Below are 21,677 nucleotides of genomic sequence, written 5' to 3' on the forward strand. Positions count from 1 at the left end.
TCCTAGTATTTCCTCAATGGAATTGAATTCTTGAGCTGTACCAAGGATCCTCAGACGTGTAGGCATAGTGCCACTTACAACTTCTGTGAGTCGAGGTCCCCTCCGAAGAACACAGAGTCGTACTCCATTGTCTAGCGAATTTGATATCTTGGTGACAAGCAGACGTAGTTGTCATTCCTAAATAATCCTGCACTCTTAACAGAATGGGGAGGAGTACACCCTCTCTAATAACATGATGTGTGTGTTGATATTGCGACATTGGGTTGTTCTCATACCCAGGTCTTTTCAACAAGGAAGACATAGAACCTAAGCAACTAGCAGAGAGCACCACCAGCATATCATGACTGAACAGTCCAGCCCACCTATTACCTGAGAAATGCCCATATTCTGTACAGTCCCCTGTAACCAGGCTTTTCATAGTTACCAGCATAAAGAAACAAGTAGACATTGGTTCTAGTGGAACAAGCGAGACAGTGAAAGTTAATGATTTGCCCCTTTCTTCCCTTCCCCTTCTTTCAGATGAACTTGCACAGAAGCACCAATCCTGTGAGAGCCTAGACATGTTATCGTTTTCCACCACTCTTATCAGGTGAACAAATACATCAACAACGCAGAGGCAGTCTTGAAAACTTTATTGCATTAGAGGAAAAGATGTTCTAGAACAAACAGTGCAACAACAGGCACTCGTATGATCTCCACAGTGTATACAACTCCCAGGGAACCCATCTGACATCTCACACATGCCTGCATCACAACAGTAAGCTTGCTTGCTGCCTTTGACTCTCAGATCTGCAAAACAACTAAAATACAGGAATGGCCAACACGTTATGAGTGTGGAAAGACAGGGGGATTGCTGTTTGTAAAGTGGGAGATTTAATACCACAAATGTGTGCTTTGTGGCCACTGTATGTTTCTTGAGCATGATGATTTAAGACAATCCAGAGGAAAGGTACCAAGATGGTGCAAGCACACGATGCTGGTTGTGTTGACAATGCTTAGGCTAGAGCTGCCTCTAATACCATTAAAGGTGATGGTGAATTAGGTAGATGCTAGTAGCTTTGCAGGGAGTGACCAACCAGCCCACTATTCCTTAGGTCATTCCAAGTAGAAGGGCCTGATATCACTTACTTTAGGAAGTGTAAAAGATCTCAAGTGTGTGATTTGAATATCCAACATCACCACATTTGGCAAATAAATGCTTTGAGATAGTCATTCTTTTTGAAATGTGGGTTGTAGTATAGTGTTTGGATTCACAATTATTGTGTTGGATGGTCTTTGTCACGTAGAACAAAGCATTTTTTATTCTCTCTGTGAAGAAGGGGAATGTGTCCTTTTGTGCGTTTTTTACTGTATCTGTTGTATGACATGAAGATGTTATGAGGCTTATAAAGCGCACAGCTGCCCCAACAACGGGGCTTCCCAGCGCTGGACCCACAGGACAAATAAACTGCAGTTGCCGGCACCCCAAGAGAAGGGGGGGTGGTAGATGGAAAAAAAACATGTCTTGAGGTGTAGCCTGAAAAGCAAGTGTTTCTGATGTTCCTAATGAAGAGAGAACGTGAGTACCAGCGAAATAGGGCCAATGCAAAGAAAGATCAGCGCCCTGCTTTTGAGCTTCAAACTCTCCGATGTGATGTTAGTGCCATGCCTAGAGATTTTATCAATGAAGACTCTACACCCTAGGCTGTATTCAGGACAACCTGATGCATAACGAAACGAAACACCACATTTGACAAATAAACGACATTTAGATCATCAAAGCATGTGCCACCTGACCACCACAGAACAGTCACCCCATGTTAGATGTTGTGCTAACTCTGATGAAGTTTGATATGTTGTCATCTGTAATGTGATACTAAAGTAGCAGGGAGACTATGGGGTGATTGATATTGTTGAAGGGAGCTCTTCAAATATGATGCTCATAGCAGACAAATAATGTAGTCCTAAGTGCCCATATTTAAGCCTTCTCTGTTTAATATGGTATTGGACTTAATAGGTTTTCTCAGGTATGTATTTTAGCTTTGGATCATTAGGAAGTCAATGGATGTGTTTGTTTATTACATTTCATAATGTGCCATTGCAGCCACTTTTTGCCTCAGAGACACTCCCTGAGACACTGGGTGACAGAAAATATATAACCCAAAATATATGAAAACAAAAGGAAAGAGAACAGGCAGGGGAGATAAACAATTACATCAAACACATGAAAGTAGTTCAAGCAAAGCAGCCCCTTTACTAAGTAAGTATTTACTGGATTCCAAATCCCTTTCTAGGTTCTGAATCTTCTGAAGAAGGTGATTTCAAGGCAGCATCTCTCTGGCCATCACTCTTCTTACTCTGTTCTAGAGCTGGGACCACCTACTGGTATTAACTGGCAGCAGCCCAAAGTGTCCGCTTGGGGACACGAGGATGCCTGGAAGATAATGGTAGTAAAAGCTTCCTCTTTCATAGGAGCTGGTCAAGTCTTTCTCATGTGCACAACTGGTCCAGTCCTCCTCCGCCTAGCAGTCAGCCCTCCGATTTTCGTTAAGGCACACACGAGGTCTGGGGTTCTCTGCAAAATACAAGGAAGACAGAATCATACTGACGCACTCGGACTCATAACTATGTTACAATTTTCATTCCTTAGCACTGTGATCTATATTACTTTTGGTTTTGGGACTTCTGAAAACCATTGTGTCCCATCCCTTCCTGTTTGTTTACTGAATCCTCAGCGGTTCCACTCTCCCTGCAATTCGCTCTGATTGGCCCCGCTTACTTCTAAGGCAGCTTATATCCTTAAAACGGTGGTCACCTTAGATTTTGTAGTATTGAAAACCCGTTCTGAAGCAAGGACTAACTTTTGTACCAACATGCCCTGATGGTAGTACCTTTATCATTCAATTTTTTTACTTAGAAAATGCATCAGTTTATGTTTAACAATTCTTGCATCACTTCGAATTTATAGGGGTTCCACTGAAAATAATTAAATACAGTTTTACTGTGGAAAGTAACACTTCGTTTTCTTAATTTTGAAGAGATAGACTTAAGTCAACTGTAGCAATCATCAACTCACCTTCAATTAAAACTAAACAAATTTAACCATAAGGGTTAACCTGTAACTAATATCCATTAACCCTATAGCCCTAGACCCATACACTTTATCCCTGTATCATTAACCATTTCATATTAACAAGAACCCTATAACTTAAACCATGTATACTTTACTATATCCTTAACCTCCACACATGGTCAACCCTTTTCCCCAAACCGTTAACCCCTTGTCCTTATTTTCTATACCCCATAATCTTAATCCTGTATGCCTAACCCATAACACTTATACCCCAAAGACCTAACCCCTAAACCAATACTCTTAACCTCTGTACACTTAACCACTAACCATATATCTCAAACCCTTATCCCTACACCTTTAACCCTAAACCCCTAATCCCATGTGTCTGAACCCATGACCTTTATTCCAACATGCATCCTACACCCTTGACCCTTAATCCAAAAACCTAACCCATTAACATCAAACATAACCACTAAGCCCTTAACCCTACTCGTTATACCCTACAGCCTTATCTTCTTTATCCTTGTCCTAATTCTATAATATTTTGGGAAGAAACACTTTGGTAAGTGTTCCTTTTCAAAGTATTGTTTTGTATAAACAGATTATATTTGGTGTTGACAAATGAAATACAAACAAATCAGGACAACATAAACAAAAATAAAGCTCTGCATCTTTGGTCTCAGTCCCTCCCCTATTCCACCCACCGCCCCCTGAAAATCAAGCAACATTAAAAGGCAAATAATTCAACGTTGGGGACAACCCATAATGCTGCCATCATTAACCCAAATATTTTGAGAATTTCTCCAGACATCTCTGGGCAATATAGATCAGTTCCTCCTGTTTAGCACAGCAATCCATTCAAGAATGCCATTGCTTCAACGTTGGCAGGTTGGATTGTTTCCAAGATTGCGCTATTTCTCATTTGGCCTGGCTGCCAGTCCCACCAGTGTCCTATCGCCCCAAGATTACCCAGATTCATCCATTATACACAGCCGTGCCACCTTTGAGGTCAGTTGGATTAAGGTACCAAAGATGGCCAAGAAGGAAGAGCTAATCCTGGACCAATAACGAGTAACCTGCGGGTATTGCCAAACCATGTGAAAGAAATATGCAGTCGGAGATTGATAGCGGGCACATCTGGAGTCTGAAAGGACACCTGCGTAACCCAGTCACTGGGGAGTCATGTAGGTTTGGTGTAGGTAGGGCAACTGGATCAAACCGAAAAGGGCTAAAATCGCTAGTTCTCTAGGAGCCATATGTGCTTCCCGCCACTCAACCTCCTCCAGTTCCCCAATCCATCCCTCCCATTTCTGTCGAAGCAATACCAGTGTCTCCAAGGCATAACCTACAAGGGCACGATATAGATGGGAAGCACCCCATAATCCCAGTCTCCCCATCAATAACCTAGTCTCCAAAGGGCTGAATGCCAGGAGTTCTTGTAGGCAATCACCATAACATCCTAGGCAAGAGGTACAATGGAATCAAAAGTTGTCTTTTTTTAAATACCTTGATATGGCTCTGAAAGAGCGTTCAATTTACAAGATTTGGGAAATGCCCTTAACCCCACAAGCGTTTAAGAAAATAATTAACAAATTAGTAAAACATTTATCTCTTCTGAAAGATAAAGATTTGTTTATTAAGCAGTCGCATGCATGGATGATAGTCAATGAATATACAATGCTTCAAGTTCAGCCGTACTTAGAAATACCTTGGACAGTACAAACCAAAAATATATTTATGAAAGCAAGATTCAGCAACTTGCCAGGCTTAAAGCATGCGATGCCTTGGCTGAGACCTTCTACAACGACTCCCTGCAGACTATGCAATTTATGGGAATAATATATCACACATTTGGTTTGCATATGCGCAGCAATGACAGCTGAAAGCAAGAAATACCTGAAAAACTTCTTCATCAAAAAAGGTGTTCGCACATGTAGACATGCTATGGTAGTTTGTTTTAGTCCAACTGACATTATAATGAATGCTAATTTTACCAAATTTTTGATACTTGCAAAAAAGAAATTGGATGTCAGAGAGTTGAGTCTGGTAAATCTGGAAATTTTGGATAGCTAGGGATGAATTCTGTATTATATAAGTAAATTTGCTCATTAGTAATGAAATTATTATTGCTATTATCTATATCAAGTATTTGCTATATTTTTTAAATATAAAGGATTGAATTAATAATTTTGTGGCACTATCTGGAAAAAAAATCTGATTTAGATTATTAGGAATTTTAGACGTATTTGAAATGTTTTATTGGGTGTGTGTTAAAAATTGTTCTAATTGTAAGATTTTAACTAATCATACAATAACATTTTACTTACTTACTTATATCCTAGGGTGTGGTAGAGCGCCATTGTGCCCTTTTTATTTGGAGAGGTGCATCATAATCACGAGTAGTTTGCACCTGCATTTATTTTTGTCGTGTTAACATAATGGGGGTCATTAGGATGGCGGGCGGGCTTAGTCCGCCCGCCATCCTATAGGTTATTGGGACTGCCCGCCATAAAGGCGGGGGTCCCGTGGGGGGTATTAGCATGCGCCCGCCACTGTGGCGGGCGCATCCTGCATTTTTAGCATTGTGGCAGGCGGTGCTATCAGCGCCGGCCGCCACAATCCTAAAAATGCACGTATGCATTTGCATAAACAAAGCGGCAGGCACCGCGCGGTGCCTGCCACTTTGTTATGCAAATGCAGGGGGGTACCACAGGTACCCCCCGTGTGCACCCCCCATCTCTCCTTCACTCTGGGGGCCCCCAAAGTGAAGACTGCATGCCTTTCCGTGGCAGCATCGCCGCCACCGAAAGGCATCTAAACAAGCCCATGCTAATATGGCTGGCCGTGTCTATTAGACATCGCCACCATATTAGACCTTTTCCGCCCCGGTCGCAAAAGCGGCGGACGGTCTTTCTGTCCGCCGTGGTCCCCCCGCCATACTAATATGGCGGGGGGTCATTTAGGTGAGGATGGTGGGCGGATTGCCCCCGCCAGCCTGGCGGGGGCAATCCGCCCGCCATCCTAATGGGCTCCAATGTCATTAGAATGTGAAACATAACAAGAAAAGGTGAAAAGACAGAAATATTCAGTAAAATGTGAAGAGATTAACGTGGCAGTTGTGTTTTGAATAATGTAAATCTTAGTATTCTTTTATAATTGACTAATGAAGTTCATTTATCGAAATGTGATGCATTGATACATAGTGCACCATGTAAATGTCCGAACTTAGGCATGTTTAACTGGAGCCTTAACGTGTAGCATTCGTGTAGGTTGCTTACAATTTTAAGTATTTGATGTGTTCATGTAACGTGGTGATTTAGAGTTTTAGTAAAATGTTAATTTCCATGAGGCTTCATAAGGCCTACGTGTTATTCACTTATGTTGGCTGGTTTCTGTTGGCCTGAAATGCATTACCCCTGACGCTTATAGTAAGGGTTGTTTGTAATTCTCATGTGCATGTCGAATCTTTTTCTTTCTAACGTTTCTGTTGCAGGTGAAGAAATGTATCTTTCTTAGTTAGAATAACGCTTTTGTTTTAGGGTTAGGCTTGGGGAGGAGAAGATACATTTGTAAAAGGACTGCCGATATTGTGAGATGGTGTTCTTTCTCATTTAAGACGGCCTGGGAATCAAGGCAGAGTGTAGGTTCTCCCAGTCCTACACTGTTCAACGTGTACCTTCAACACTTGGCGGATATTATAGCTCCCTACGTGATTTCTATCATCTCTTACGCAGAAGATAACCAGCTGGCTTTCTCAATTGCACCAGACATGGATCCCTTAGCGTCCACCTTCTGACCTGTCTGGAGCAGGTAGCCAGCTGGATAAACACATCCTGTCTTAAGTTGAATGGTCCCAAAACAGAACTTATAATACTTAGGAGCAAACCCCATACCCGAAGTACCATTGATTGGCATGGCTGCCTCAGCCCTCCGCCGGCTCCCAAACCAGCTGTAAAAAGTCTGGGAGGGTGGCTGGAAAACTCCTACTATGGAAACAGCCTACTAAACTGTCTACTACCTGCTTTGGAATCATGCGTATGTTGCACAAGATTCAGCTTTTATTGCCTCAGCCCGCGGGGAGGCTGGTAGTCCAGGCTTAAATTCTCTTGTGCCAGGACTAAGACTTAACCTAGGTGCTCCCTAAGCAGTTACTTGAAAACTACAAGGCGTGCAAAAGGCTTCTGCATGCTTGCTGTTAAGATTACCTAAGTATGAGTCAGCTAAACAGGGCTTGATTGAGCTTCACTGGTTATCTATTGTTCAAAGGATTGTATTTAAATCCTTGTGCACAGTACACAGTCTTCTATGCACATGGTCCCCATATGTTATGCCAATTGGTTCCCCCTACATCCTTAAAATGCTTCTTAGATCCACCAATGCATACCTAGCCAACGTCCCCTCTACTAAAAGATCTAGAGGTGGAGGAACGTCTTTTTGCTCTAATGTGGGTAAGCTCTGGAACTCCTTCAATTTGGCTGTTCGGTCCATGAACAATTAGCTGAATTTTTGAAAATCCTTAAAGAACTGGCTTTTCAAAATGGAATCTTCTAAACTTCTGGCCTTAGTGGAGCAGCTTTCTTTCTCTGTCAGGGCTGGGATGCCTTCAGGTCGCCATGGGCCTCTATAAAACCCAAGCATAGCATAGCACAGCGTAACCTTTTGCTGTACCCGTGTCAGACAAGAGAGGGGTATGTCTACAAGCAACCGCTGAGAGCTTTCAGCAGGAGTACGCGGTTGGCGTGCATAGAGCTACTCATAGTAAGTAGCAAATACTGCTGCAATTTCATCAGCTCTGGTAACTCAATGTACATTCACGGCAGGGATAAATTGCAAACCAATGTTTCTGGTTGCCAGCTGATTTAGAAGCACACTGCTCTTATCGGCATGTTCATATATGCGCTGGGTGGTCACGCACCAGCACCGGAAGGCCTCATGAGAGACCAGTTGGTGCAGTACAGCTCAATCTAGTTCAAACTGTCGGTTCAACGCCACAGAGGAACTGAGAGCAATTGCAGTTTCATTATTAAGTATACAAGTCTCAAGGTCTACAATGTCGCAATGCCTATCTCTCTCCTTGCATTTAAGGTAGACCTTTGCCACAGGATTGTCGTCCTACTAGCTGCCCACGATTTCAAACATTTTGAACTGTCCCAGTGTTAGTCTTGACAGTTAGTCCATTGTCAACAAAGAACCATGCGTTAAGGCTCTGCGTAAGATGTTTATGGGGGGGTTGGGGATCCTAGTTGATGAAGTTGTTATAATGGTCTGATATACCCTGGGGGAGCATGGAGGCTCCCGTCATGGCAGAAATGGCTACCGCTGGGAGAAAGATATAGTTAATACAGGACATAGTGATGGTGGCTATGCCAAAATGTACGCACATCCTAAGCTGTAAAATAGTTCAACTGAATAAATTGTGAAAAATCGAGGAACTAAGTAAGGATTGGTTCTCTCCTGGTATAAATACCCTGCCACCTGGGGTGCATTGGCCAGAACTGGAGGATCCCCAGTTTGGCGTACAAATGGTCGAAGAAATACCAAAGCACACAAAGAAGTCCAACGTCATACACATGTATTCAATAAAGCAGTGAAGCAAAGTTGTAGGTGAATTTTGTGTGATTTAATCTTTCCACAGTGTTGCAAATTCCTTTTGTCAAAAGTAATATCCAATCAGACAGGCAGCCGACACGTATTTCATCACAGAGACTTTTTCAAGACTGAAAATTGTGGTATAGAGGCAATGGAAAAGGTGAGTGTGCCGCAGTATGGTGCCTCACTGTAAATATCAAAGAAACCAACCCGTAATGCTTGTGGGTGAGCAGATAATGGTAATATGAAGCTCTAGTAATCCTGTGAAGCAACAGCGTAACACACATGAAGAATGTGTATGCTACTTAAGAAGTTTGGTGTCAAGCATTGATAAGCCTTAGAAACGTTTCCAGTCCTCCCAAGGGTGTTGCCAGAACGAAGTAAACCAGCACTGGTGTCCCAGTCCATAGGCAGCCACCATTTTAAGTATCGGGGAAGTGGAGCAACCCGGTACGAGTTCAGCAGCTCCCTGGGCCATTGGGCAATAGCCATCCAAGCCACAGCCACCTCAAGCGAGCAGAGGGCCAAACCGGCTAACTGCTGGCAGTTTAGAGAACCTACAGTTCTGAATCTGCAGAATTAACAAGAAGGTCTCCAAAGCATCTTTTGGACACGTCCTTCATCTTGACTGTGTTGGCCACACCTCCTTTATTTTAGAACGAATAATTCGGAAATGTTATTTTTAAAAGTTTTATTTTCGACGATGGGAGGCAATACCACCCTGATGCACAAGTCATGTCAATCTTTGGACGATGGTCATCAACATGGGCTGTCTCTTGCCAGTGCTTTGTGCTGATGTGACCATGTCATATGCCTATGATGACACTGGCGCTTGCCCACCATTTGTATGTTAATGAGGCTTTGTTGTTGTTTTACCCCTTCCAAGAGCCCCTGCCGCTCCACTCAGCCTATTGCTTAAAGTTTCAGCTCCCCCGAAAATGTTTCTTAGCCCCCCCCGAAATGTCGCTCTAGTTGCGCCTCTGCATCTGTTCACACTATTTTGCTGCAGTCGCACTTGGAGCTATGGACTGATATGACACCATTCACATTCAATATGTGATTTTCAAAAGTACATGAATGTGGTGTAATTTGCACTGATATAATTCTGTGTGGTGCAATCAGTCGCAAGAAACATTACTGACTGAGGCATACTTGGCTGAAGTTACTAGACTTGCTTTGGCAAACTGCAAACAAAACTAAATATGTTGCACCTACTAAGACAGAACACTCCATCCCTTTACAAAATACCAGGACGATCAGGCTGACGTAGCAATATCTGGTCATGGAAGTGTTTATTGGTGGGAGACGGACAGCCTTCACTCATGACATCAACACGTCTGCAGTGGGGTTCCAATTTCGGAGTGTTTACTCTTTCATTTCACTGGATTTGGCAAAGTTCAAGAACATTTTCCAAACAAGAAAACTAAATATGCAGGAATTGTTCCTATAGTTCACACTTATTTACAAGATACATCCTGTTTCGGTCCAAAGCACGCAGCATATTGGTGGAGAGTAGACTTGGTATGCAGGTGCAGGTCACAACTGCACCTGGAGTGAGGATTCACAGATTCCGAACAATGTAGACTGTTTAGTTTTCCTCTCACAAGACAATGAATTGCTGCTCAATGCATGCTTGCCAACTCAGGTCAGCAATAGAAATACAGTTACCACAGATGTTCCCTGGAACAAATTGAGAGTTGCCCAGAGGATAGCAGTGTTTCAGCAGCTGTCTAATACACACTAGGATCTCAAGATCCTGAAGTTCTTCAAGATTCAATATATCTTTAAAAGATGCACATTGTCCTCCAGATTTACTGTGTGACAAACCTTTGCCAATAACAACAGCTGGTTTACCTTTGAAATGCTTCTGGCAGCTTGTGAATTAGAATAAAATCATTGAGACTTATGACACCTCTTGTAAATTTTTAAGTGGTTCCTTAAATGTGTTTCAGCACTTATACTCATCCTCTGCAACTGACTGTTAATTCCTGTAGTGAAATAGATCCAATCCATTGCAAATCTAATGGCCTTTACAAATGTAGGGCTAAAAAGTCCCTAGTACTGTGTAAATGTGACAACCTACCCCTATTTTATCATTCAGACTGACCTGGTATGTTTTCATGTGCACAAGATCCATGTCATGCATCTCCTGAGAAATGACTTACATGATTTGGTAAGTTGCTCAATAATGGAGTACTAGACACTACCTAATACTAGATATGGAGTGCCACGAAAGTGGTATTCCTTTTAATATGGGTGGCAACGACCACCATGGCCAGACGATTGACAGTGCTAATGGTTGATTGCAGCTGATTATCGTAGTGGAGTATAGGTCTGTTAACTGCATCCCAGTGGGGAGCCTGCCTACAAGCTCTCCCTAGTGCGTCTGTGTGGTATCCCATGACTGGGCTTGCTGATTATCCCTGAGTGTATGTAGTGTGCAGTAGAGTGCATGAGCACATGAGAGCTGGGGTACCACTGGGCTGCCGGGGTATAATTACACTGTAAGACTACAGAATGCTCTATTGGTGCTATCTTCCCACTGTTTTGCTCTCCTGATCCTCCTTTGCTGTAGAATTAATTGTAAAGCAAGGTGCATATGAGTTTGAATTCACAGTATTTTGAATAGAGCATAAAAGCTGTTTTATACTCACTCGACCTGGACCAACTAGTGCCATCAGGTCACCCTGTGTCCTTAAAGAGGCAATACTTATACAAGGACAAAGGGCATGAAAGAGACTGTATAAGGAGCAAATGAGGACCCCTGTAAATTCAATATATAGTGGAAGAACAAGAGAAAAACAAACTACAAAATACACACATCTGCCAACTCAACTACTTTATATAGGTAACATTTTTCAAAAATGTAATATCCAAAGTTTGGTCTCAAGCCACGAAATATTCAGAAGGAAAATTGTATTAAGTGTTATTTTCATTATTTAATATGTTTGTTTTTTAGCACTTAATAACACTTTATTTTGAATAGCCTTATTAATCACAAAGCATTTTGACTTAACAGAACACGTAAATAAAGGTAATCCCTAGACAGAACAATATATATAGAATGATCAATCAGTTGTTACCATGTGCCTATTACAGGTTTGAAGCACCACAACAATTCATCATATCACTGATTGTAAATTTTCACATTCAATTTGTATAGTCAAAAATATTTTATTAAAAATATATTTCAACGATTAAAAACATCAAATATCACAATTGTAATCACAAGCAAATGATTTAAAAAGCAGTTAATACAGTACAAGAAATAATTGCTCAATCCAAATAATAAATACCGTTATGAACCTGCATAACAGAGAAAACAACATTTATGAGACAACACAATATGTCATACACTATTGCACATCATATAGAACAATGACTTCAGTGCATAGCTTGGGATACATTCATCAATTCTGCATCTACAAGTCTATGTCGGTTCTTAGATTGTGCCTACAGATGTGTCGACGCGTTTCAATGGAGTAGCTTATAGTTCCATCTTTATCAAGAAAAATATTTAGGTTTTCTCAGATGGCATTTCTGGTTTCACTCTCCTATAAAATTATATAGGTACTATGAAGGGGGAAATGTATGTGGATATGATATCGAAATGATGAAGATAATGTGCAGGATATGTAACTGCAGACATTGATTGTACACATTTAGTTTGTACAGGAGAGTAAAATCAGAAATGCCATCTGAGAAAACCTAAATATTTGTCAGGAGAGGTCAAATTTACTATTCCCACTCCACGCAGTGCAACAGTAGGGAATGTGTTGGATTGCAGAGGGGTAATTTTCTATTCCCACTCCAGTCAGTGGGGCAGTAGGAAAATTGTTGGATTGCAGAGGGGTAAAATTTACTATTCCCACTCCAGTCAGTAGAACAGTAGGGAAAGTTTTGGATTGCGAAGGGGTAAAATTTACCATTCTCACCCCAGTCAGTGCAACAGTAGGAAAAGTGTTGGATTGCGGAGGGGTAAACTGTACTATTCCCACACCAATAAATGCAACAGTAGAGAAAGTGTTGGGTTGTGGAAGGGTAACATTAATATTCCCAACCCAGTCAAAGCAACAGTAGGGAAATTCTTAGATTGAGGAAGGGTAAAATGTACAATTCCCACTCCAGTCATTTCAACAGTAGAAAAAGTGTTGGATTGTGGAGGGGTAAAATGTTGTATTCTCACTTCAGTCAGTGCAACAGTAGAAAAAGTGTTGGATTGCAGAGGAGTAAAATGTACTACTCCCACTCCAGTCAGTGCAAAATTAGGATATGTTTTGGATTACGGAGGTGTAAAATGTACTACTCCCACTGCTACATTTAGGTATGTGTCTTCTAGGTGCGCCGCAAGAGTATCAGAAATATTTGATTCCAGGTAAAGGGAGATATATCCCCAAATTGTTAACTGAATGTGATCCATGCTAATTTACAAAACAAAATGCATTCTGGAACCACCCAGGAGTACACTAACAGTTAGTACCAAAAAGGTTAAATTCAATAGAGGACATTTATATAGGCCTTGGCGCAGGGCACATGCCATTAATTTTAGCTTACATCTTACTGCTCCTCACTACATGGTGGCAAGAGTTAAGAGGATGAAATCTGGTGTTTACACCCCAAAGCATTCATTCTCTCAACTGTCCCTTCTGCAAGGGACACAGGTACAAGCAGTCTGATGACGGACAAGGGCTCCTAAGTTAATGCCTTGGTGTTGACAAGGGGGACAGTGGAAGAGGTGTGGCGCAGCAGCCAGGGTGCCTGACTCCAGACCACAGAGTTCATGGTTTGATCCCCGGCACCAGCGGCAGGTTAGCCCAGCACCATGTGACTCTGGGCAATAGCTTGCTTAATCTTCCCGACGGCCCCCAGTGCCGGGACACCTCTCTGAAGGTAGCTGTGCGCTTTACAAATGCTGGTATTTCACTTTTTTTGACTAAGCATACATAACATCACAACACAAGTCTGTTCTCTGATCCCTAAATTATTAATGACAAGATGAGATTTGGCCTCTCGAATTGAATGTGCTGATTTCATAGAGCAGAAAAGAAGGTCGAGACCATTTCATCACATATTTACAAAATACTGTACATGTGCTAGAGGCTGAGGTAAAATATTGTCTCTAGTGTCTCTAAAAATAGAAGCTCTGTTCTTTAAGAATAGTTCTACTTTAAGCAGAGTACCATGTGCCAAAAAAAGGTAAATATTTTGGTAGTGGAAAAAAAATTTTTTCGCTTTCAGGGGAAAAAATAGTTCCAATTGTTTTCAGTACTTTTGTTTATCAAAAAACTGAAGGCCAAATTCAGAGTTCAGGGAACGCTGTGTGCTCGTTGTTTTAAAAGTTATTCTCGTTGTTCGGAGAGAACATCATATCAGACAGAGTTGCGAAAAATTGGTCTACAACATCAGGTGAAAGTTCGACCAAGTTCAAAAATGCTGAAATTGTGCAAATGTGAGAGTCATTGCTATCATCGATGTCTGGATCAGCAATGCTCACGGAAGGTTGTACCTGTGTGGTGCTGCTTTCATCTCGTACTTCACCTCCACCTAATCGTAATGGTGAAGTCTCAACGAATGCCGTCATTAGAATAGGTTGCCGCTGGGGACAACACGATTCATGAGCCGTTACCGAACCAAGCAAAGTATCGATATCCATAGGTACTGCTGATGGTAGTGTAAGACAAACGTCCAACACGCATTCTTCTCTGCATAGCAGACATCGAAGCACAGGTAAGATGCAATCTTGCCAGATTGGTCTGAATGAAAGAAACCAGGTTGCACTCAGATCTCTTAGCCGGGCTAATCCGGGGATTCTAGTGATTCGGTCTCGGTAGCGTATTGCTAAGATCGTTTCTTCCATTGTAGCTGGAGTTCGGTCTGTGGCTTGGCTTGCCATATCGGAGCAGAAGGATAAAAAATAAAATTCCTGCTATGAGTCCCAAAAGAAGAGGCCGGCCGCCGAATAACGAATGCACAAAATTCGGGAAAATGCCCAGAACTGTTTGAAAGGGTGCTACCAGTCCCGAAAAAATTGTCTTAAATACATGTGCGATGCCACTGGTATCAGACATGTTTAAAATTTGACCTAACATTTCTACGAAATGCACGGGGAAATTTGTTGATAATAGGGAATGTATCTCTGCCGCTGTGCTTGCAACTTGCAGATCATACGTCTCTTTGGACGAGGTTAAAGGCACAGTTGTCTGTAAAAGAATAGACTTTATTCTGCTTAAAGTATCAATTCGAATAGAAGAGATATTCAAAGAAGGCTATATTGCAGCCTCCATGTCTGGATTGCCGTTTGGATACAATACTTGCATACAGCAAATGACCCTGGAAGTGACGGTTACGAGATAGGCTTTTCCTGGCACCATGCCACAACAGCTGTGGTCACTTATTAGAACATAGCTGCCGTTGGAAAGCGGTCTGAAAAAAGGCTCTATCTGTGTTGCAGGAGTGCCGTGCAGGTGACATGAAAGGTTATTTGATGAACCTTCGCAGGCTCCATGCAAGTTAATACCTTGACACAGAAGTGTACCACTTAGTGATTTTTTACAATTGTTACCACTAAGGAATACCTCTTTTTTCCCTTCACTATAACAATTATGTGTATAAGGTAATTTCCAGGTTGATTTGATGTATCCTTTACCCAACCTTTCATACAGGCCTGCTGGTATATATTTTTGGTAATACTTAAACTGGAAAGTTGTTATTGGGATTGTAATCGTTCCATGTATTATCCATTCAATGACAGTTCTCTCTGACATTGTCAATGGTAATCTCGCAAGTTTTTCAATGCTCAGAGTCGTATAGTCTGCTCCTTTTTGTGCCAAACTGATTTGTTTATCAGTAAGGTTAAAGATAGAGAATAATGACGTTGTGTTAATTAGACGCCATGGCACGTAGCCTGAACGCAGGTTTTGCAACGTCCAGCCTAGCTGTACAATAGAACGTAATTGGGACTGACCATGTTGTAACATTAGTAAGTCCTGCTCTATTATATCAATAGCAGATGATACAATCCTGTCCAGTGAATATATTCTGGAGGACAGAGTTGTTAACCCATTGTCCACTACAGAAAGGGATTTTTCCAAATTTATACGATCAATTTCTCGTATTTTTTCTGCTGTTTCAATTTGCATTACTTTCCAAGCTTCGTTGTAAGCAGCGTATATACCGGCGTATATGAAACGTTTTTGACGCTGTTTACGAGGTCCCAGTATGAAATCTCGCAAGTCAGCACCGTCTTTAAGTAAAGTCAAGTGTTGCTTAATTTCTGGCAGTGTGGATTTCTGTAGCCACTCAAGGCATAGTTTTCCTACACTAAGGGGCCGATTAGGATGGCGGTTTTTCCGCATCCTCCGGGCCGGCGGAAGTGTCCGCCGGCCTGGAGGATGCGGAAAAACCGCGGCGGAGACTCCAAAGACCCACCGCCAAATTAGGATGGCTGGTGGGTCTGATAATCTGTCCGCCGCTTTTCCGCCGCGGTCGGAAGGCGACCGCGGTGGAAAAGCACTAACATGTCTGGTGGTGTCTATCAGACACCGCCAGGCATATTAGGATGTCTGAAAATATATGCTTTTCCGCGGCGGCTTTACCGCCGTGGAAAAGCATACGGACCTTCACTTCGGGGGCCCGTTGCGGGCCCCCTGGGTGAAGGTGGGGTGGGGGGTGCACATGGGGGGTACCTATGGTACCCCCCTGCATTTGCGTGCACAATGCAGCAGGCACCGCGCGGTGCCTGCCGCTTTGTGCACGCAAATGCTGTGCATGGATTTTTTACATTGCGGCGGGTGCAGCTTGAAGCTGCACCCGCCGCAATGTTAGAGATAGAGGATGTGACCGCCACCCTGGCGGTCACATCCTAATTTGATCGGAGGGAACGCCGCAGCCCATGCGGACGTTCCCTCCTCCTCAGGGGTTGCGGACGGACTCAAGTCCGTCCGCGATCCTAATCGACCCCTATATGTTGTAACTATCCCTGGATGTTGTCTCTGGAATATCTTGGGTCTGGCCTGTTCTGTTTTAACCCCTGTGTTTTGTTCAGGAATCTATCTTGACAGTTATTTGTGTCTGTGGGCCAGATCAACCATTTTTCCAATCAGGATTTGTTCTGTTTTGGTGTAAAATATGGGATACGTCTATCTCCACATCTGTAGTGCTATTACTATCAGGTATGGGCTTCGGAATAGACGGTTTGTTTAAGTCTTTTATCTTGGCTAAACCAAGACAGGTTGTCTGTTGAATGGTGTCATTCAGGAATATTATCTGCTCTGGGATCATGCAGGCTCTAAATAATGCTTCTAAACCTTGTACCTGCCAGTCTTTTGAACCCCAGATGGTTTTTGTTTCAATGATGTTTTTCCAAAATTCAAAACCAAATGTAGACATTTTATCATAACATTTTTCAGAATAAATCAATTTAGTATTTGTCAACATTGTTTTCATTCCTGTCTTATCTGACATTTTAAAATAAACGTTTCTGGATTACTGTTGTTAAACCCTGAGAAGTATGTGAATTTCTCATAAAATGTTTTCGAACTGCCTTTTGGCGGTGTTGGACAATGTTCCCATTGATTATAATTTAAAACATTTCTAGGTTGAGCAGATTTATGCAAATAGTGATGACCATAATGATTATAACAATACATTTCTTCATAGTTTGATGAACCCTGCAAATAATCATCTTCTGTGAATGTGGCTGACATTACTAAATCTGACATCATATTATTAATATTTTCAAAGTCCCAATCATCAGAGAAAATACTTGGTGTCACAAAGTCACTTAAAAACTTTAAATTGATGTAGATATTTCAAGAGCTCAATCGGGCCATAGATTTCATAATCCGTTTTGTCCCATGCTACACTACCAGGTATAGGATTGGCTGTGATGTTCACTGATGACAGTTCTCTTTTCTTGATGTGAGAGGATGTGTGAGGCTTTAGGACCAAGTTGATGTTCTGACTTGCTGTGTCCATTGTACTATATTTTCCATCAATAAATCTACCCAAACATAAAACCATGATGAGCCAAAGCAGGAGGAAAAGTACACCTAACACAATCCAAAAGTCAATCCATGGTGAAATCAGATATGTTTCTTTGAGTTGATGAAAGAGTTCAGTCATTTTTTCTTTGAAAGTTTTTGTTGCTGGCGTTTCTTCATGTTCACTTGGATCATCCGAAAAGTCATCGAAATTGATAAAGTAGCCAGATGCAGTTCTGTCAATTGTTGGAATTTCTTCCGGATTTTCATTTGTCTTTGCATTTTTCTTTGTTTCATTAGCATAGTCTGAGGCTACATCGTTGTAGACAGGTGTTTCTTGATGAACTGTTGCAATTTGGGTTTCAAGAGGCACAAGTTCCATGGCTTTGTTGCATAGTCCTTTTTTATTCACTGCAGGTTTATCAAAAGTAATTAGTCTCTCAGTTTGAACCTCTTGGATTGAAGCAAGATTTGGTCTTCTGCTATTTCTTGGGAGTCCACTGGGCCTACTACTTATTATTGGCCACATGATTGTGGTTTTACCAGGTCGATGGATACAACTCTGTTCTACTTTTTACCAGCAAGGGGCGGTAGTACTACTGATCTTGTTCCGCTGACAGCTAAGACAGGTACTGCTATTCTGTAAGAAGGCCCAAATTCCTTCTTCACCGCGATCTTCTCTCTGACTAGACCCCAATCTTTGGAATCCAGACAGGTATTGCTGGGACAGGTGGTTTCTCTTCAGTGGCTGTTGGCTTTAACTTTGTGTTACTAAGACTTCTTCTTGTTTCATTTAAGTCCTGTAAAACAGCCAAACGATCGTTGATATCAAAGGCTTTTTCTTTCACCACTGAAGTGTGACAATCTAAGTCCTGGATTTGCATTCTAGTGCCGAACAATAGTTCATATGGAGTGATACCTTTTAGAGAATTTCTTGGCAGATTGTTAAGACTACGTTGGACACTTGTTAAATGTTTGACCCACCCATCACCCGAACCTAATACCCTCGCTGTTATAGATTGCTTTATGTCACGTTTTTTTCTTTCCACTACCGCATTTCCCTCAGGATGGAAGGGAGAAGAGTACCACAATGCAATGCCCCTGCTGGTCATGGCCTCTTTGTAAGCTCGAGAGCTAAACGCGGGACCCTGGTCAGAATGTAGCATGCCAATTGCGTATGTGCCGATAAAGACTCGCAAATCTTTTATAACAGTTCTGGCGTCAGCCGAGCGCTGGGGCCACATCCAAATGAATCTCGTGCAGGAATCCACTGCGACCATGATATATTTATAGTTGCCATCCCTTTGTAAGGGACCACAGTGGTCCAGGTAAACACATGCTAATGGTTTATCTGGGATTAGAAGGGGCGTCTGTGCTGGTCGTTTCACTGTTGATACTTTCATTCTTTGGCATATTTCACATTCTAGAACATAGGGGCTCATTAGGATGGCGGTTTTCCTACATCCTCCGGGCCGGTGGAAGCCACCGCCGGCCCGGAGGATGCGGGAAAACCGCCGGGGAGGCACAAAAGACCCACCGCCAAATTAGGATGGCAGTGGGTCTCAAAATCGGTCCGCAGCTTTTCCGCCGCGGTCGCCTTCCGACCGCGGCGGGAAAGCTCTAACATGGCTGGCGGTGTCTATCAGACACCGCCAGCCATATTAGGATGGCGGAAAACAGATGCCTTTCCATGGCGGATTCTCCGCCATGGAAAGGCATACGGTGATTTCTTTGGGGGACCGTAGCGGGCCCCCAGGGTGATTGTGTGGGTGGGGGGTGCACATGGGGGGTACCTATGGTACCCCTCTGCATTTGCGTGCACGAAGCGGCAGGCACCGCGCGGTGCCTGACTGTGCATGCAAATGCTAAGCATGCATATTTAACCTTGCGGCGGGTGCTGCTTCAAGCAGCACCCGCCGCAAGGTTAAATATTGAGGATGTGACCGCCAGGCTGGCGGTCACATCCTAATTGCACTGGAGGGACCGACGCGGCCCCTGCGGACAGTCCCTCCTCCTCTAGGGTGCCATCCTAATGAGCCCCATAGTTCCTAGTTTGTTTTCTCATGCAAGGCCACCAATATCTCTGTTTTAATAATGATACGGTGGCGGAAACACCAGCGTGTGCAGAAGCGAGTCCTTCGTGTGCCGCTAAAATTAGTCCTAACCTGTGTTCCATGTTTGAAATTGCCCTATCCCCCACTCCAGGGATTCGAGCAAAAGGAACATTATTCGCATCAGTTATGTATGAGTACTTTACTGGAAAGCCTTTCGGGAGTGTTTTTCTATCATCTTTTACTGAAGCACTGACAGCTTGCATTATATCGCTGTCTATTTTTGTTTTTGACCGGGTGATAGCAGCTACGGAAGCCGTTTGCACAGCAGCCTTCACGGCCTCATCAGCCAATGAATTCCCCGCAACGTGAACGCCATCACGTTGATGACTCAGTGTATGTATCACGTGAGTCTTTTGTAGTTTTTTCTGTAAAAGAACTACTTGTTCCAAAAGCGTTTTATGCTTGATTGTGCCACCTTTAGCATCTTTGAAGCCGTTTTGAACCCAGTTCTGCAAGTATTCATTGTAAGACTGAATGCAGTAATATGAATCGCACACTATTAGTGTGGGGAATTCGCGATCGGTATTTTCAAGCGCCATCTTAAAAGCCAGTAGTTCAGCTCGCTGAGCTGTACAATCTCCTAGAGATTGAGTTTTAGTAACCAGTGGTCTAAATTTTCCTTTGTGCCAACGACCTTTAACAATCGCGCACGCAGCACTGTATGCTTGTTTACCCCCAACTGCGGGTTGTGCTGAACCGTCTGTATATATTATACAGCCGTAATGTTCCAGAGGCAGGATTTCGGTCAGCAGAGAACATTCATATTCATATTGGAGAAATTCTTGTGTTTTTAAATTAGGATCTAATTTGTATACTACGTCTGATGCAGCAAGAGAATTAACCCATTGTATCCATCTCGGATGTGGAGCTTTAGCATTGGGAATGCTTGCTCTTGTTACTGCTTCTAGGGCAGGTACCCGTGTAACGATTATTATACTTTTACCTTGTGCGAGGGCTCTTTCTTTTGCTACAGCAGTTTGAACCGCAGTTAGAATTTTTTCAGTAGAACTGAATTTCATTTCAGCAAGTGTGATTTGTAAGCTATTGGTACCGTTTCTCTCTCATTAGAGGTCAGGTACGTGAATCCGCATCTTCCTGGGATGACTCGGATTACAAGGTTGCGTTCATTTGCGCGTGTTTGCAGTTTTGTTTTAGCTAACATGTCTGTTTGTAATGATCTTAACATTTCTGTGTGTTTCTGAGTCCAATTAATTGGTTTGAAATCAGGTTTTAATAATTCATAGAGAGGTTTAACCCCCTCTGCATAATTTAGAATGTATGTTCTTCCGAAATTCAGGAAACCTAGTATTGTTTGTAAGTTCTTCAGCGTTTTTGGAGCTTGGAGTACAGCACATTTCTCTAAGAAATTGTCTGCTAGGCTTTTGCCTTCACTTGATAATTCATATCCTAAAAACAGGACAGTTAGATGGGCAATTCGTGACTTTTTAAAGTTGAATTTGTACCCTTCAGCTGCGAACCCAAGTATTATGGTGTTCACTCTTTTTAAGTGACTCTCCAGGTCGTCGTCTGTAAGATAGATGTCATCGACATATGATAATGCCTCATCATCATACATTTGTAGTAACTCTGTTACCCTTGCTGAGAATAATCCTGGGCTATTCTTGAATCCCTGTGGGAGTCGACAGAATTGTTTTTGCGCTCCCATTGTTGAGAAAGCGGTCAAATACCTGCTTTCAGGTGCAATGTTTTGACAAAAGAAACAATTTGAGATATCTAATGTAGTTTTATATTTTTTGCGCACGATGTTATTCATTAGTGCTGCACTGTGTGAGTTTTGTACTGCAAATGTTTTGGTTTTTTAGGTGTTTTAGGTGTCTGTAGTCCAAAACTAGACGATATGAATCGTCTGGCTTGGAGACAGGAAACAAAGGATTGTTCATTTGTGAGGTGCATGTTTCAATCACCCCCTGATATTCAAGT

At 42.4% G+C, this 21,677-nt stretch overlaps 1 protein-coding gene across 1 annotated transcript in view; it reads right to left on the reverse strand.

Annotated features, from left to right (window-relative positions):
• Positions 1–618: 618 nt before the first annotated feature.
• Positions 619–21,677, reverse strand: part of GPR119 (G protein-coupled receptor 119) — a 46,540-nt gene continuing 25,481 nt past the window's right edge. Inside the window, exon 2 of the mRNA XM_078685890.1 lies at positions 619–2,554. Coding sequence (XP_078542016.1) covers positions 2,527–2,554 — 28 coding nt within the window. The 3' untranslated portion in view covers positions 619–2,526. The remainder of the gene's footprint in view (positions 2,555–21,677) is intronic.

The sequence above is a fragment of the Lissotriton helveticus genome, chromosome 4_1 (genome assembly GCF_964261635.1).
Source record: "Lissotriton helveticus chromosome 4_1, aLisHel1.1, whole genome shotgun sequence".
NCBI classification, from domain to species: Eukaryota; Metazoa; Chordata; class Amphibia; order Caudata; family Salamandridae; genus Lissotriton; species Lissotriton helveticus.